We start from the raw sequence: 17,399 nt of genomic DNA, 5'->3' as shown, positions 1-17,399 counted from the left end.
CTGCCTCTCCACCCAGAAGGCCTGACCTCACAGCTGAGGCTGCCACTGGCTGGCCAGAAGCTGGCGGCCGACTCCTACTGACCTTTAGAACAAGCAACGCACCCCGAGAAAGGTCTTCCAAGGTGACCAGAAATGACACCATCACAAGGAGCCACTTACACTTTGCTATTTTTTCCGTTCTCCTTCCTAGTCTCATTCAGATTTTCCTGCCACAAACATCAAACTGTCAAGCTTCACCAGACACAATTAATGCTTGGGGCACTGGGGAGAAACAATTAGCCAATTAAAGCTTAATTAACTGTGGACAAAAACCAAAAAGAGAAAGCCCTGCACCAGTTGCCACGGGATGAGTGCAGAAAAGCCAGGCTCCTCACCCCCAGGTGGGAACCAGCTGGGTAGAAAGACACCAAAGCAGGAAATGGCAGAGACTTGTTCCTTAATGGGTGCACACAGGACAGGAAGGGTGGCCCTGCAGACTACGTGAGAAACTGAGGTACAAAGAAAGCAGTAATGAGCGCACACGCAGTGACACACCATGGCCGTAGCACATCTCGAGTCTGTCCCTGGCTGCTGCCTGGGGGTGGGTTCCTGTTTCCCCAGAGCCAAATCCTAAGTGAGCAGGGAGGGGGTCCACAGGTGGGGCTGCCTCCCGGTACCCTGGCACTGTGCAGGGCCTCACCCGTGCTTTCTGAAGTGTCCTCACTATGATGCCCTGGCCTGTGATTCTGCAGGGAAGGATCACCCTCCTAAACATCCCAAGACAAAGCCCATGTTTCAGTCACGCTCCACCCCACCCTGTCCTGCCTACGCTAGACGGAGCTGGCCACCTGCTGGGCCTGTATATCCCCAGCCTCCCGTCCATTGTATGTGCAGCTCAGAGCTTTCCACCCCGCCCATCAAAACCAGAAATTCCGCTAAGAAGTCCTCTATAAACAGCTCGGCTACCCATGCCATTGCTGCCCCACCACGGCCCACTACCACGCAGTGGGCCTGGGCTCTGCCTTTCCAATAATCGAGGTTGTGTGCCCTGGCACAGGCTGAGCTGAGCAGAGGACACAACAGAAAGGCCCACCCTCCATGCAATGCCCACCCCATCCCCCACCAGGAAGACCAGGTAACCCAGCCACTACATCTGGTCACTGAACCATGCCAGTTGCCAAAAATCTAGTTTTCTCAGCTTAACTCCATACACACCATAAGTGCTGCAGACATCATCCAGCATATGAGCCTGCTCTTACCAGAAGGGCTGAATCTCAACCATGAGAGCTTGCCTGAACACCCACCCTACAAATGACCACCAGTATGAGACCAGCTCGTCCACCAGAATGAACATAAGACACAGGGCTCCACATCTCCCCTTAAGCTGGGGCAGATATCACTCAATAGCTGAGTCTCAGCAAACACGACTGACTGTTCCAGGAAGCCACTACCAATCAATCAGGATTAATCAGTGTTATCAGTCAAGCTTCTCCCTTTACCGACATGAGCATCAAAAAGCCTAGGAGGAGGTAGTAGGCCACCCAAGTTCTCACAGCTCCGAACAAACTCTTGCCCAGTCCTGCTCCATGGAGTAAGGAGTCTTTTCCAATAAGCGGTGCTGGATTGTCCATGAAGCCTAGGCCCACAGGACCTTCCTGTACCACACACCTACACTCCAGCATACTGATTTGGTTTTCTATCTAGACCCAGACCCCCACAAGCTCCCCAGCCCTTCCCTCTGCTTCCATCCCTCTGGTTTACTGCCCTCAGCAACTCCTACGACGCCAAGAGTCCTAAGCCCCAAGTGGGTACCAGCACCTAACTCATCACCATGGCCTCCAAAACAGAGTCCTGCCCCTCATCACCAACACTGGAAAAGAGGTACCAATCCTTAGTTGTAGACGCCCCTCAGACTCAAACTTTCAGCCTCAAACCTTGCTCATTTCCCAGCAAGCTCAGCGGACCCCCACACAACTCTTCCCAAAGCTAGTGTTGACAGCAGGGTCTCAGCTACTGATCCAGAAGCCTCCTCCACCTCCCCTCCTCTCCCAGCAGGCAAGAAGTAAGCAGTTTCTGTCTGAAAGAGCAGGCAATGTGGAAGAAGCCTCAGAACTGGCTGCAGTCAGGAGTAGAGCACCCGTCCAGCATGCAAAAGGCCCTGGGTTCCAGCTCCAGGACCATGAGAGACACAACGCTCCCATTGGCGGTTAAAAGGCAGAGGCAGACCGTGTGTGTGTGTGTGTGTGTGTGTGTGTGTGTGTGTGTGTGTGTGCGCGCGCGCGCGCGCATTTTTACATACACACTCAGCATGTCTGATCATCAAGTTCCCCTGAAAGGGTGGGCTAATAATTCCTGAAGTGACGCCCACTAGCAGAGGTGTGGAGGAAATCCTTCCAAGCAGGGCCTGGAAAGCCCTTGCCAGCAGCCCCTGCCAGGACTCTGCCTGGAGCCCTGAGGCTGCTCCGCTCCATGGTGGCTGCATTTTAATAAGTAATTAGTACAGAATGGATGCTGCAAAAAGGCCCAAGTACCTCCTAGACAGCATTAAGCCAAGGCGTGCAAATGAACTTGGCACAGCAGGGGCTGGTGAGAGCCATCAGCCAGCGGCAGAGTACCTCAGGAGAGCACGGAGTCCACTCAGCAAATTTCCTGAACAAATATTAGGGGCGAAACGAGGAGACGCAAGGAGGCTTGAAGCCTGGGTGTGGAGATCAGGGATGTCTGACCAATACCCATGGCTACTGCTGCTTTCATCTCTGACCAGATAGGGCTGGAGACCCATCCATACACACAGACGCCAAAGTTATAGAGACTATCCCTCCACACACGTGACAGTAAGCAGGGCAGAAAGGCTGGTGTGCGACATGACATCAGAGGCTTGGTAAGGCCAGCGCTCCAGGCAGCTGGAACAGGCCATGGGGGTACCCCTGCCCACTTGGTCAACATAGGTACAATCCTAGCGTGACTCCCAAGAGCACCACTTAGAGGGCACACCACAGAAAGACATGCAGTTGCCTCATCTGGTCTCTTCCTCCAGCTGTTCTTACGGGAGGAAAAGCCTTTACACCCATTTCACAGATTGGAACGCTACAGTGGCAACATGGGGAGCAGCCCGTGTCAAGCCCAATGACATCTGGGGTCTGCTTCAGGACGCTCCTACTCAAAAACTCTCAGCTGCCCCACTTTACCTAGCTGCTGGAAATACCAGCAAACATGCCCCTCCGCCCATCCCCCTCCCGTGTCAAGTTCAGAGAACGACAGCAGCAGATGACTGTGGGAGGGGGGAGGTCAAAGCGAGGGGCCACGGCAATTACAGGGGACAGAACAAAGGTCTGGAAGAGACAAGCTGGCTTCCTTCTGCGTCAGCTACAGCTGGCTGTCCCATGCAGGGCCTGCTGTACTGTGGGCTCTGTGGAAAGTGCTAGATAAACTAGTGATGGCTGCTTGGGATCAGAAGGGAGAGGGGCACCCAGCGCCAGGGTTAGGATTAGCCGGGGGCCCATAAACTGCTGGAGGAAAAGTGGGACAGAGGACAGGGACCTGAAGGCTCTGATAAGCAAGCACAGCAGGGCACTGGCAGGTAAGCTCTGCCTCCCACCACCACAGCACACCAGCCCCACACTCGACCCACCTGCGCCCTTTCAGACCCCCACCAGGCTGGACCTGGAGGCGACATCCTGGGCTGCAATGAGACCAGGCTTTCAAACTCCAGCTTCAAGCCTCTTCAGAACTCTCCCTTTAAGCCGAATGTCGCCGAAAATGCCACACCAGAAAGGCCAGGCTGCAGCAATTGGACAGGGCTCCATCTTCCCCTACTTCCAGCCTCAGCGGGAGAAGCTAAAACTCCACAGCTGGGGAGACGTGCCCGGCCTGCATGCCTGCCATTGGCAAAGCCACAGGCATTATGCAGTGTCCGACACTCTCAAAAGATCCACTGGAGCACCCTCTCCTGAGGCACAGGCATATTAATATTACTACTCAGGCGCTGGCCAGCTTCCACACTGCCCCCTGACCTCCATACTGCCTTATAGCCCCCAAACCACCATCCCCTGGCCCCCCGGCTTCCACACCACCGTCTGGCCTCCTCACTAACCTACTTCCCATTCCTTCAGGGTTCCTGTGGGATGCAGGCTCTCCTGAGTGGAAAGGACTCAGCATATGGTACCAGTGACAGGCAGATAGCAGCCATGACTTCCATGAAAGTGGGAGGACTTAGGGGCTCAGAGGCTTCTGGGTGGAGCCTAGGCACCTGGGCAAGCAATGCCAAAATCATATGGTCAGTCCATGCCCAGGGCTTGTTGAGGACCAGGTCAACTGCTGCAGAAGTATGAAAGGCAGTGACTTTTCTAGTGAATCAAGGGACCCACTGATTAGGAGTACACCGCCATGTGACCCACCCAGCTGCTCCCTCGGTAGCTGACTATCTGAAATCAGGCTGGTGTCAACAGTACCACCTGGTGGGGCTGCAGGTTCCAGGTGAGATCCCAGCTGGGACAATGCGTGAGTAACCTAGGGATTACTCTGGAAACCACAGCTCTACCAAGGGAAAAACCAGCCTCCTGTCCCTAGTGAGACTAGACCTCCTGGAACAGTCAGGGCTGCATGCCTCTTGCAAGACTCCCCACCATAAGGCTCAGGCCTCTGTCATACCACAAGTTCATACAGATGCACCAAGGCTCTGGTGCGCCGTTTCCCGACAGGAACTCAGGAACTCATCCCCCGTTGGGATGTGGACAGTGTAAGTGATGTAAGTGAGCAGGCACTTAGGACGCTGCCAGGAAGAGAGAAAGCAGGAATAGAGGCCAGGCTGCCAACTGTACCTGCAGGGCAAGCCTCACTTAGCAGAGGCAGGGTCTGAAGGAGACAAAGAAGACAGCATACAGCCAAGAGGAGAACCCAGCAGGCCCAGGGAGGCTTGGGAGAAAGCCGAGGCAGGTGGGGGGATGATGAACACCTTTAATCCCAGCACTCAGGAGGCAGAGACAGGTGGGCTGGCAGATCTCTGAGTTTGAGACCAGCCTGATCTACAAGATGAACTCCAAAACAGCCAGGGCTACACAGAAGAACTCTGTCTTGAAAAATTTAAAAGGCCTTCCAGTGATGGGTGGGGTCTAAGGGGCTCTCCCTGGCAGCTTGGGTCAGCTGGCTGCAGAGGTGAGCAAGCAGAAGCAGGAGAAAGTGCCCCCCACCCCCCGAGACAAGCCCACCCTTGGACAACCAGAAGCACACAATGGGCCTAGCTGCTCTCCTGCAGGCAAGAACTACAGCCTCCTACACTTTGCTTTAGGAGACTGAATGAAAACATGGGGACATGAATGCTCCCAGGTGTGATTGAGGAGAAGGTTTATTGTAGATATGAGGGAGAACAGACACAACCAGAGGCCTCTGGAAGGGTCCAGACTGAACACCTAGGAACCAAGAGAGCACCTGGGGCCGGGCGGTGGTGGCGCACACCTTTAATCCCAGCACTCAGGAGGCAGAGGCAGGCAGATCTCTGTAAGTTCGAGGCCAGTCTGGGCTACAGAGTGAGTTCCAGGAAAGGCACAAAGCTACACAGAGAAACCCTGTCTCGAAAAACCAAAAAAAAAAAAAAAAAAAAAAAAAAAAAAAGAGCATGTGGGAACCAAGAGATCAAAAGGACATGTAGCCAAATGGCTGAGTTATATCGGGAAGAGAAGCTGGGGGAGGGAAGCCAGGCTCAGAGTCTGGAGAGGTTTAGAGTATGGCGGCAGGGTATGCCAGCCAGGACGACTCTGTAACTGGTACTTGTGAGTAGGGAGGGACCAAAGCACACACTTTACCTTTTGAGACCCTGTGACCATCACCTCAACCTAAAGAGGCAGGTTAAAATGCTCAAAAGTAGTGGCCCCCATCACAGACAAAGAGCGGCAGGTCTCTGTCCCCCTCTGTTCCCTGCTCCAGCACTGCCCAGGGCGCTCTACCGTGCAGGCCTGGCTCTGCACCTCCTGCGCACAGGAGACGGCGCAGCAGTGACTGGACAGATGTAGAAGTAAGGCTCAGGGGCCATCACAGCTCAGCAGGCAACGGAGCTGGACCTCCCAGGGCCAAGTTGAAGAGGTAGGAATCCAAGAGAAAAAAAAAAAAAAGACACCCGGCCAAGAAAAAAAAAAAAGACCCTGAGCAGGAAGCTGGCCACGCTCTGTGAGCCTCAACTTCCTGTTCCACAGTATGGAAGAAGGAAGAGACAGGTCAGCCCAGAGGAGAGCTGACACACGGTACCCGAATCCCAGGGAGGAAGCAACGCTGTTACCATCCCTATGGTGTGTAACGTCTAGGAGCTGAGATCTCAGAAGAAAGCAAACAGAATCCTCTCCAGGGCACCTACCAAACTTCCAAAGGGGTTTTTGTTCCAAACTCCCAGAAAGAAGCCGTGGGGTGGCCATCTATAGCGTGTCCCCGTCCTTCGCACCCTGGGCCCCAGCAACTGAACAGACAACGGCCCAGATAGGACACACGAAAATGAAAAAAGACCGCACGACAGGGACAAGGCCAGCAGATGACATCACTAAGTGGGCAGGCACCTCACCGCCAGGCCCAGCAGCCAGAGCCTGGCTGCCATCAGCACAGCCACCCTGGCAATCTCCCGGACAGGACTTATCTGAACTAAAACCTATTATCTTTAATGTAACTCTTCGGAAAAACACCAGGGAAGGCAGCCAAAAAGACACTTCCGGAACTAACTTCTGGAGCCCTCAGCACTTGCTGGAACCGGTAGGGTGAAGGACCAAGAGCAGGAAGAAAACACTTACACTAAAAATGACAAGAACCTAAGGATTCATTTCCTTGCCGAATCCTTCAAGCGATGCTTCAAGAGCCAGGCACGATCTTCCCAAAGGTTCAAGAGATCAAGACTGTGCAAGAGTCAGGTCTCACCCGGATGAACTGACAGAGCCCTGCGCTCTCTCACCACAGACAGCCCAACTTCAACAGAACAGCAGGAGAGAGAAGGCAAAGGCAGGAGACATCAGGCAGGCTTCACGGGGTCAAGGTTCCCTCATCCCTTTGGAGTCTCCGAGCATCTCCCTCCCCACATACTCTAAACCAGGAGGTGGTGTGCCTCCCACGGAGCTCAGCCCCAGTGGAAGAGCAAAGGCCAAGGCACAGGGCAGAGCCAGCTTGCCCAGGACAAGGACCCTCAAGATCTAGAAAACCCAACCAGGCCAGCCCCACCTCTGACAGCCTGCTTGGGCATCTAACTGCTCTGTAACACACAGACTTGCTCCCACATCAGGTACACGACCCTAGCATCTAAACTTGGTCTAGCCCTGTGGAGATGTGCTAACCAGGGGGCTGGAGGGACCAAAGATGGCTGCAGGGGCAGAGCAGGTACCAAGATTCATACTCTTCTGGACAGACCTTCAAAGCAGTGCCCCCTGCTATCTACAAATGGGGCTTGGAGAATCCGCAAGGTTGCATCCCGGTGAAGACAGAGCAGAGAGACACCCACACTGATGGGTTCCAGAGTTCCAGAGCTTAGCTACCAGGCTCTAGCCTCCAAAGGTGCAAAGGTTGTATCTTTTACAAACAAAATAATTGGAAGATGCAAAGGGAGAGGCTGACACCTCCCTGTGACAGTCTGGGTTGGTCCCTACTAGTACTGGTGGTCGGTGAGACAATGATAGAAGCATCAGTTTCTATCTGAGGGGACGCTACAATGGCCAATCCGGCTGGGCACTTCCCACTCCCAATCCATTCTCTCTCTCTCCACCTCTCACAGCCTCACATAGCAAGGGTCTAGAGCAGTGGTTCTCAACCTATGGGTCTAGACCACTTTGGGATAAAAAGACCTTTCCACAGGGATCGCCTAAGACCATCGGAAAATACAGATTTTTACATTACAATTCATAACAGTAGCAAAATTACAGTTAAGAAGTAACAACAAAAATAATTTTATGGTTGGAGGATCACCACAAGATGAAGTGTATTAAAGGGTTGCAGCATTAGGAAGGTTGAGAACCGCTGGTCTGGAGGCACCGGGTTAGGGATCCTTTACCCAGCAGTGGAGCAGAGGAGCCTGACCCACCCAGCCCACCCTTAGGACTGGACAGGGTCTGAAGCAGCAACAGACAGAGGTGGGCTGCTGGTCATATGAGCTCCTGTAGGGCAGAGCATGAGGCTGGACCCCACCCCTCAGCTTGGCTACGAGGTCTGCACTGCAGGGTCACCTCCAGCCCCAGCACCCCACCCTATGACTCAAGGTCCAAGCCCACAATCCACTCCCATTTCCCATAAGCACATGCTGGGGCAATGCCAGGCAGACGAGGCTAGAGGCCAAGGGGAAAAGCCCCTGGTGAAGCCCCTCCACACCCACATGCAGCAGCACGGCGCACTCACGGCAGGGTCAGAGCTGCCTTGTCAAAACTGCTGACACTGGCAAGGGCAACCCTTCTTCATAAACAGCTTGACCACACAGTTGGCCGATCGGATGATGAGAGCTTAATCCAGATTTATGTGTCTTACATCATGCATTCCGCCATAGCAAATTAGAATCACAATGAAATTACATGAAATTATACACGGAACACTCCAGGGCTGTGCTGTTGAACCAAACATGGGTTTGGTTAGATTTTCCCATCTTTTTCTCTATATGGTTATTCAATGTCTGGGGCGTGGGGGGGGGGGGGCGCTAGGCCATCAGCTCCTCCTACCCAGAGTGCTATGGAAAATTCATCTCAACCACTTGCAGGGACAAGACCAAGAGAGAGTCCCAAATAGACCTATCAGACTGAGAAGCCACTACTCATAGGACCGGACACCAGCAAGGCACCATCCAGACACCCCTGCAGAAGGAAGCACAATTCTGTCTGTGCATGATATTGCATCAAACTCCCTGCACCTGCCCTGCAGCCAAGACCTCCATGCATCACATAGAGACCTTACTACACACTACCTGGCCTTGGCAGCTTTCTGGAACCTTGGTGCAAGCTCCATGACTCTTTCATTCATTGCATACTTGACAAACCACACCCATGGCGCCAAGATCTGCTGCTCGCTAGAGACCTGGTCTGTCCTCCTTGAGTTAGAGCTGCAGTGACCTCTATATGCTTTTATAGCCAAAAGAAACCTCTAAAAACTGGATGCTCGTAGAAACAGACTCTCAAAGGGAGACTCCCAGGACAGAGGAGACCTGCTGGGGCCAGTGGCTCCCAGAAGCCTAGTCCTGAGCACTAAACTGACTCTGAACACCACGTCACAGAGAAGCCCCTTGAGGAATAATCTCTCAACATTTTCAACCGCACTTTGCTCTCCCATTCACATCCTGGACTCATGGGCCTTTTCCTCAAACACCCAGTTCCTAAGGATGATCCTCAGGGCAGTCAGGCCATGCCTGCCTCTGCCTCTTCCATCAGCAGGCAGAAGCAGCAGGCTCAGAGGCCAAGCCAGCTGTGGGGGAAAGGGCGGGCAGTATGGGGGCTTGAGGAGACCTGCACTTCAACTCTCAGTCCCCCATCCGAAAGACATTACAGTCATGATCCGACCTAAAAAAAAAAGTGACAGGGGGCTGGAGGCATGACTCAGTCGTTACGGCACTTAGCTAACATGTATGAAGCCCTGAGTTCGATCCCCACCACTGCATAAACCAATGGCAATGAACACCTGTAACCACAGAACCCAGGAAGTAGAAGTAGGAAGATCAGAAATTCAAGGTCATCTTCAGCTACACACGGAGTTCAAGGCTAATCTGAGCTACATTAGACTTTGTCTTATGGGAGGCAGAGGCAGGCAGATCTCTGTGAGATTGAGGCCAGCCTGGGCTGTTGCACAGAGAAACCCTGTCTCAGAAACAACAACAACAACAAACAAAAAATGAGTTACCAATATTTTGGTGGCATCTAACACTGTCACTCCATACCCATGCACATCAGGAAGCCACCAATGAGTCACAGCCTCCATGGACTTTGCATCTGCCTGGCCTCAGGTTCCTCTCCCTCACCAGGGGAGGTCCAGCACACTCAGCTTTCAGGACATCCCCCAGATTTAGACACGGGTGGTTCCCCTGACTGAGAGAGGGAAGATCTACCCTCCAGCTCCACCCTGTCACACAAACCTGGTTTCAGCGCCTTCCCATCCGTGACACAGTGCAACAGACCGGGTTGGCAGGCAGCCTGTGCTGCCGCATGGTCCAGTGCAGGCGTGTGTCAAGGAACCCACTCACCTTCCCGAAGTCTCGGACATCGAAGAGGTCAAAGGGGTCAAACAATTCACTGTTCCTTAGTCCAAATTTGTCGTGGCAGACTTTGAGGAAGGTGCGAATATTCTTCAAACACAGGAACTAGAGAGAGAAAGAGGCATCAGTAAGGGGACAGTATCTCAGAAAACACCAGTCACAGCAGCCACAAGGTCCTGCCTTTCGTGCCCACGCAGACAGAGGCAGCTTGGCAGTGGGAGAAATCCCTGTTCCAGGCTGGGGAGGTGTGCTGCAGCTCAGAACCACCGCAGCCTCAGTACCCCCAGGCTGAGGCAGCAGCCTCAGTACCCCCAGGCTGAGGCAGCTATCTTCCATTCATGTTGGTTTGCACGTGACAGATGACACCAAATCACAGCCGGCTAACCCACACCCTGCCCTGGTATAATCCTGTGCATCTCAATGCTGATGATCACAGCAGCAAAGAAACATGCTGGCCTCGAGCCAACATGCACAACAGAGCACCTCACACAAGTGCACATCGTGCTCACGTGTATGCGTACCCACAACTCCTTGCAGCACACACCTATTACTTCACAGGAGCCAAAGCCAGTAACGGAACTGTGCCACTGACAACCAAGCCCTTGGAAAGGAGCTGTGCTGGACACAGCAGGAGACTGCAGGGACAAAAGGCTGTAACTCCCACACCAACGTCAGGGTCCCTCCTCTTTGGCACCACCTCCACCACCAAGCTCCAGGCCAGCTCTGACCCTGACTTGTACGGGAGGGGTGACAAGACAGTCAACTTTTAGTCCTTGTAAAGAAACGGTCAGGAGGGATGGCTCAGCAGTTAGGAGCATGTGCTGCTCTTGAAGAGGACCAGGGCTCAGTTCCCAGCACCCAGATCAAGTTCACACAGCCTGTAACTCTAGTTTCAGGGAGATTCAACTTCCTCTTCTGGCCTTTGTGGGAATTGCATGCACACAGTGCACATATAAACAGGCACACAAATATACACATTAATTAATTACACTTTAAAATTAGGAACGAGCCAGGCAGTGGTGGTGCACACCTCTAATCCTAGCACTCGGGAGGCAGAGGCAGGCGGATCTCTGTGAGTTCGAGGCCAGGCTGATCTACAAAGCAAGACCCAGAACAGTCAGGACTATTATACATAAGCACCCTGTCTCACAAAAAAAAGGGGGGGGGGAGATAACTTTTAAAATTTAAAGAAACTGAAAGGCAGAGGGGAAGAGGCCCCAGCACAGACTTTGGAACACCGGGGTTCCTGGTTTGAACCTTGTCTGAGTGATGACAAACAGTGGCCCGTGCTCCTGAAGTATTTGCTAGGCAGAGACTGTCCTCTGATAGCAGGCAGGAAACAAACAGTATGTAGAAGACATTCAGTACCCAGCTCCGCTGAACATAGCATTCAAGCAGCAAGGACCCAGCACCCACAGCCCAGTACAACCTAGGACTTTAGGCCGATCAATACCCACCGCTCTGGGGCCAACTGCTAATCTCAAGTGAACTTCAGGAAACCTGTCCTGGCTCAGCAGCAGTTTGGACAATTGAATGGATTCTGATATAACAGGCCAGAATCACAAACGGCATAAGCCTCTGCTAAGTTCAGGGGGACAGAAGCCAAGCTGTGCTGAGAGCCCCTGTCCTGTACCACCACCTCTCCTGAGAGCATACGGAGTCCCTCGTCCTGTGCCACCCCTGGCTGAGATGTCATCATTTACAGAAGATACTGGCCTGGTTCCTGTGTCACACAACTCTGTATGTGCACGCGTGTGCGTGCGTGCGTGCGTGCGTGCGTGTGTGTGTGTACGTGTGTCTGTCTGTCTGTCTCCATCTCACTCTAAGTAATTCCTTCCAAACAACATTTGGGATGAATTGTGCACACTGTATGCTTTATCCCTAAACACCTGAGCATGCATTCCCTGAAACAATGACATCATCCTACATGTTCACAGCACAGTCAAGAAATTATCACGGATGCCACCCAATCTGCACATTATATTACATAAAGGACATCTGCAAATTATATTACATAAAGGACAACCAGAACGGGCCTTTATAGAAAACAAAAAGGAACCAGGCGGTGGTGGCGCACGCCTTTAATCCCAACACTCAGGAGGCAGAGGCAGGAGGATCTCTGTGAGTTCAAAGCCAGCCTGCTCTACAGAATGAGTTCTAGGATAGGCTCCAAAGCTACACAGAGAAACCCTGTCTCAAAAGAGAGAGAGAGACAGACAGACAGACAGACAGACAGAGAGACAAAATAAAAAGGAAAGGATGTAAGGAAAGAGGGGAGGGGAAGGGAGAGGAGAAATATGGCAGAGGGTCCAGCCAGGACCACATGGGATATTGCTGTCACATCTCTTTCTAGGTTAATGTCCATTAACCTAGAACTGAATTCTACAACAGAACATTCTAGAATGGCAATATCCTTTATAACAATGTCCTTTATATATTCTGTCCCATGCAGGCTAGGCCACTAGACACATGTATGCAACAAGTACTTCAAATGTTCAAATGAATAGCTGAATTTCCCATTTAATTTTATTTTAATTCAGTTAAATTTAAAGGCCATGCATGTCTGAGGACCTCTGGGTATGAAGTGTTCCACGTCTGTCTTCTGTAACCCGATGGTGATGAAGAGCAGCCAACCCTAGAGGAGACTATTCCCATGAAGCTCCTAGAGTCTAGATTCAGAGACAGAAAGCATTTACGGGAGGAAGATTTGTGTGAGTGGTGACAATCTGGGAAAGAGCCATCCTGGTGGTGGATGGGGACACACACACACACACACACACACACACGCACACGCACACGCACACGCACACGCACACACACGCACGCGCACACGTGTGTGAGTGCACTGCTATACATGTGCTAAAGTATCTAGCTGCATGCTTAGAAATGGGGAGGGTAGAGCTAGGTATGGTAGCCCATTCCTGTAGTCCCAGCGCTTGGGAGGCTGAGGCAAGAGGATAGCATATTCCAGGCTGGCCTGGGCTATCTAGCAAGACCCTAACTCAAAACAAAGGGAAAAAAATGGTTATGATGATAAATGTTTATATACCACAATTAAAAGATTTACAAAGAAAGATGTGGAGAGTGTGACCCACGTGATGATGGACGTGGGGAGAGACAGACTAGAATGAGGCTGCTGCAAGCCAGCTACAGCAAGTGTTACCAGCAGCCACCAGAGTCTGGAAGAGAAGCCTGGGGCACAGTCTCTCTCAGAAGCCCAAGAAAACCATCACCTTCAGACTCGGCTCCCAGCCTCTGGTCACCGCCAGCAAGGGGGCACATTTCTGCTACGACAGGCACAAGTCAGCGGACAAACACAGTTAAGGCATTTGCAGGAAGCGACAGCGCGCGCGAGCACACACACACACACACACACACACACACACACACACACACACACACACACACACACAGAGCCCAGCCTGGAAACTGGGACGAGGGGAGGCATTACACCCTAGAGTCCCCGGCGCCACCTCCTGCCCTATGGAGCACTGAGCTTCCAGCCTGGCTCAACTATTTTTTGCCCACAGCTCCTCTCTAATTTCCACTAAGCGTTTATTTTAATTCCTCCCCGGCCTCCCATTTTGGAGTTAATTACACAGGTTCCAACCATAATCATGGTCAGCCAAGCCAGGCTTCTCTTCAGGGCTCAGCACAGGCCAGGATCCCTTGTCCAGCCGCCCAGTCTCGGCCTAGACCCACCCTACCACCATCCCCACCAGTGGCCACTTAAGCAACCTAGCCTCCAAGAGCACCACCCCTGGAAAAGAGCCACACAGGCAGGGCTGTCTTCACGGACAAGGACAAAGGCCTTGGACGGTAACGTGAGGCTCTACCATGAAGCAGCATGCACACCACCTTGCCTCCCAAAGCTTCCTGCGACCTTCTCACTTACGTCCTTAATCACTACCGTTGTGCTACGAGCCATGTTATCTAACACAAAAGAAAACTGAGGCAGTAAGCTAAGGACTTTGGCACACAAGCAGACAGCATCAAAGGCCACGAACGAGCCCATTATTTGCTTCAGAGTGGAGGGCACTTGAGATGAAAGGGTTCTGCAGGGCACAGGGTCACCTGCTGGTCCCTGCCTACCAACACCACCCTTAAATCAATCTCTCTCTCTCTCTCTCTCTCTCTCTCTATATATATATATATATATATATATATATATATATATATATATATATATATACACACAATTAGGGAAACTGAGGCCCAGGTTGACAGGGTCCTGGCTGGGAAGGACAGGACTGTGCTGGCTGTCCATCTCTTTCCCTTCCCATGGAGGCAGGGCAGCAGGCAGCTGTCTGTGCAGCTCAGATACCTTCTTCCCCCAGTGCCCGAGTACCAGGAGGCCATGAGGCTAAGATCCACCAGTTGGAGCCACTCACTCCCACCCTGCGGAGACAGGCTTAGATTCCAGACAGAGTCCCGAAGGCTGGAGGTGAGAGCGAGAGAAGGCTGAGGCTTCTGCAGCCTGTCTCAGCACAGAGGACACGGCCTGAGTGGATAGAGACGAATGAGGCCCAGGCAAATGACAGCAAGGAGGCAGACCTTCCCCGTTCCTGGCCAAGCCGATGGGGCTGTCACTTGCAGCCACACAACAAGGATAGCCACCCAAGGGTGCATCAAGGGGACACAGCATTTTCTCGTTGACCTGGCATGGCCTTCGGGGCCTTCACAGGGAAGTCAGGGGCCTCACGGTGTCCTGAAGCAACACTCAAGCTCAGGGGAAGTCTGGTGAGTGCTCTTGTGAATAACAGGGCTCTCTAAGGGTGGCAAGCAGCAGGCCACTGTGTTGGTTTAAAACGTTCAGAGAGGGCACAGGCCAGCACCTCCTGTTGTCCTTGACCCTCCCTGGGCTCCACCTCTTGGCCAAACAACACCGCTTAGTGGGACCTTGGTGGCGGGGGACCCAGAGTAGATTGTGCTGGAAACATCAGCCGCTCCTCTCGCTGCTCACCAGCGCCCGGCAGATCTAATCAGGCTGAAATCACATTAGCACCAGGACATAGACTCCAACCCACACACCTCCCCAGGCTCAGCCGGACAGGAAGCCTGAGTAGCTGCTCACTGTCATCTGTCATTCAGCTATGACAAGGATTGGGGGGGTTGCACATGTGAGCCACCAGGAAGCCTAACCTCACGGAGGGGGGTTTTCAGGCCCAGCCCAAGTGGCTCCACCATAGCCACCTCTCCGTGGGGCTCTGAAACCAGCTGACCACGATAAAACAGCCCTCTCCAGCCTGAAGAAGAGACCCGTCAGGAGAGGCAACCTACAGGCTGTGGAGACCCTACCACCTCTGCAGGGCCCATGGCACGCTGCCAGAGTGAGAAGGACAGGCCTGCCCTGCAGAGCACATTCTACATGGATGCTCCATACTCAGCACCAAGATGTGGACATTAAAAAAAGAACGGGGGTGGGGGGATGGGGGTGGGTGTTCATCTGCCTGAGGCCACACAGCTAGCTAAAGTCATGTTCAGTTTCAATTGTCAAAATCACCTGGGAAGGGAGTCTCCATCTCAAAGGGATTGTCTATATCAGCAGTTCTCAACCTGTGAGTCACGACCCCCTGGGGGAGTCAAAAGACCTTTTCACAGGGGTCACCTAAGACCAACAAAAAACACAGATATTTACATTATAATTTATAACAGTAACTAAACTACAGTTATGAAGTAGCAATGAAAATAATTCTATGGTTGGGGGTCACCACAGCACGAGGATCTGCATTAAAGGGTGGTGCATTAGAAAGGCTGAGAACGACTGGACTAGATCAAGTTACCCTGAGGACATGTCTGTAAAAAAGTGTCTTCTTGACTAAGTTAGTTGAGATAGGAAGACCCAACCCACTGTGGGTGCCACCGCTCACTGGTCAGGGGTCTTGGACGCTAAGAACGGAGAAAGCATGCTAGGAAATAATACAAGCATCCATTTCTCTCTGCTCCTGACTGGGAATGGGATGGAAGCAGCTACTTCAAGTTCCTGCTGCCTTGACTTCCCAACAGTGGAAACTGGGAGTCCGAGAAACTCTTTCTCCCTAAACTGCTCTTGTTGAGGTATTCCATCACAGTGACAAGGGAGTGGATTAGAACACTGGCCCTAAGGCTGCAGTGTGCAGTTTGAACACAGGTGGCCTGGGCACTGATCACCGGGGACGAAGGGCCACATCTCAGGTTTCTGCACTTAACCTCGTGATGGGATGCCATCATGCGCCTATAAGATCCGGACCTGGTGCACAGACCATGCCTCTAGCTCACAGACCAAGCGGCTTCAGCATCTGGTCACGGGCAGCCCAGGGCCAGGGCATGCAGCCCCAGCAGTAGCACAGTCCTGCCTCACCAAGGACGGGCTCTGTGCTTCCCAGGAGGGTGGCTCTCTATGATATCTCTGCCAGTCAACCCACCTGCCCTGGGCAGCCATGAACGGATAGCACATCATCTGGGACTGCCCTTTTTCTAACACAGACCTGGTTCCCAGCTCTTGAGCCGCCCATCTCCGCACCAAGGGTTCAGCCCGGAGCACCAGGCTCTTCCATCTCTGACCTCTGGGAGTCTCCATGGCTGACTCAGGACAGCCACAAAAGCCCCACTGTACAGGGTTTTCCAGATCTCCAGGCACTGGATCAGTGCCCCACTGAGCTGCTCAAAGCAGCCCCAACTCACCACAGCGATAAGGAAACCTAGGTTCCAAGTCCCCTCCTGGCCTGTCCAAGCTCACTAGCCAGGATTCCACACAGCTGGCGGCAGATCTGAGACATTTTGATCTCCCAAGCCAGATTGTTGTTACTGTAAGATATCCTGTGCAGGATTCAGGGTAGAAGGATAACGTGAGATTTTTTTCTTTAAAGAAGAGACCAATCCTTTCAGGAAAATTTTGTCTATAGCAGGTGCCACGGAGTTACTAAGAGTAGAGCCCAGCCATTCCCCTGAACCCTTACACTGACACAGACCCAGTACTGGCCAGTGAGATTATCTAAACCATTTGCATATGGTAACTAACCAGCAGGTGTATGCTATTCGCAGTCTGAGGTGTGGGGCCTTCATAGGCTTGTAATCCATCCTGACAAGGGGCTTTTATTTTCAACCCCATTTCAGATGCAGAAACTTAAGACGTGAGAAGGGAGATAGGACTTGAGACTGGACCCAGGTCTGCCCCTGCCTGGTGCTCCCTGGCCAGCTAAGCTCCAGGAATGGCAATGGGGAGGGGGGGACACATCAGGGGACTCCATGG

At 52.6% G+C, this 17,399-nt stretch overlaps 1 protein-coding gene across 3 annotated transcripts in view; it reads right to left on the bottom strand.

Annotated features, from left to right (window-relative positions):
* Nucleotides 1-17,399, bottom strand: part of Vav2 (vav guanine nucleotide exchange factor 2) — a 168,792-nt gene that overhangs the window by 119,956 nt on the left and 31,437 nt on the right. For all 3 annotated transcript variants that reach the window (XM_006993112.4, XM_015986619.3, XM_076569150.1), the window contains exon 2: nucleotides 10,157-10,273. In XM_006993112.4, the coding sequence (XP_006993174.1) occupies nucleotides 10,157-10,273 (117 nt within the window). The remainder of the gene's footprint in view (nucleotides 1-10,156; nucleotides 10,274-17,399) is intronic.

This window comes from Peromyscus maniculatus, chromosome 4 (genome assembly GCF_049852395.1).
Source record: "Peromyscus maniculatus bairdii isolate BWxNUB_F1_BW_parent chromosome 4, HU_Pman_BW_mat_3.1, whole genome shotgun sequence".
Classification (NCBI taxonomy): domain Eukaryota; kingdom Metazoa; phylum Chordata; class Mammalia; order Rodentia; family Cricetidae; genus Peromyscus; species Peromyscus maniculatus.
Note: the sequence above shows the minus strand (reverse complement) of the source record. Positions and strands in the feature narration are given on the sequence as shown.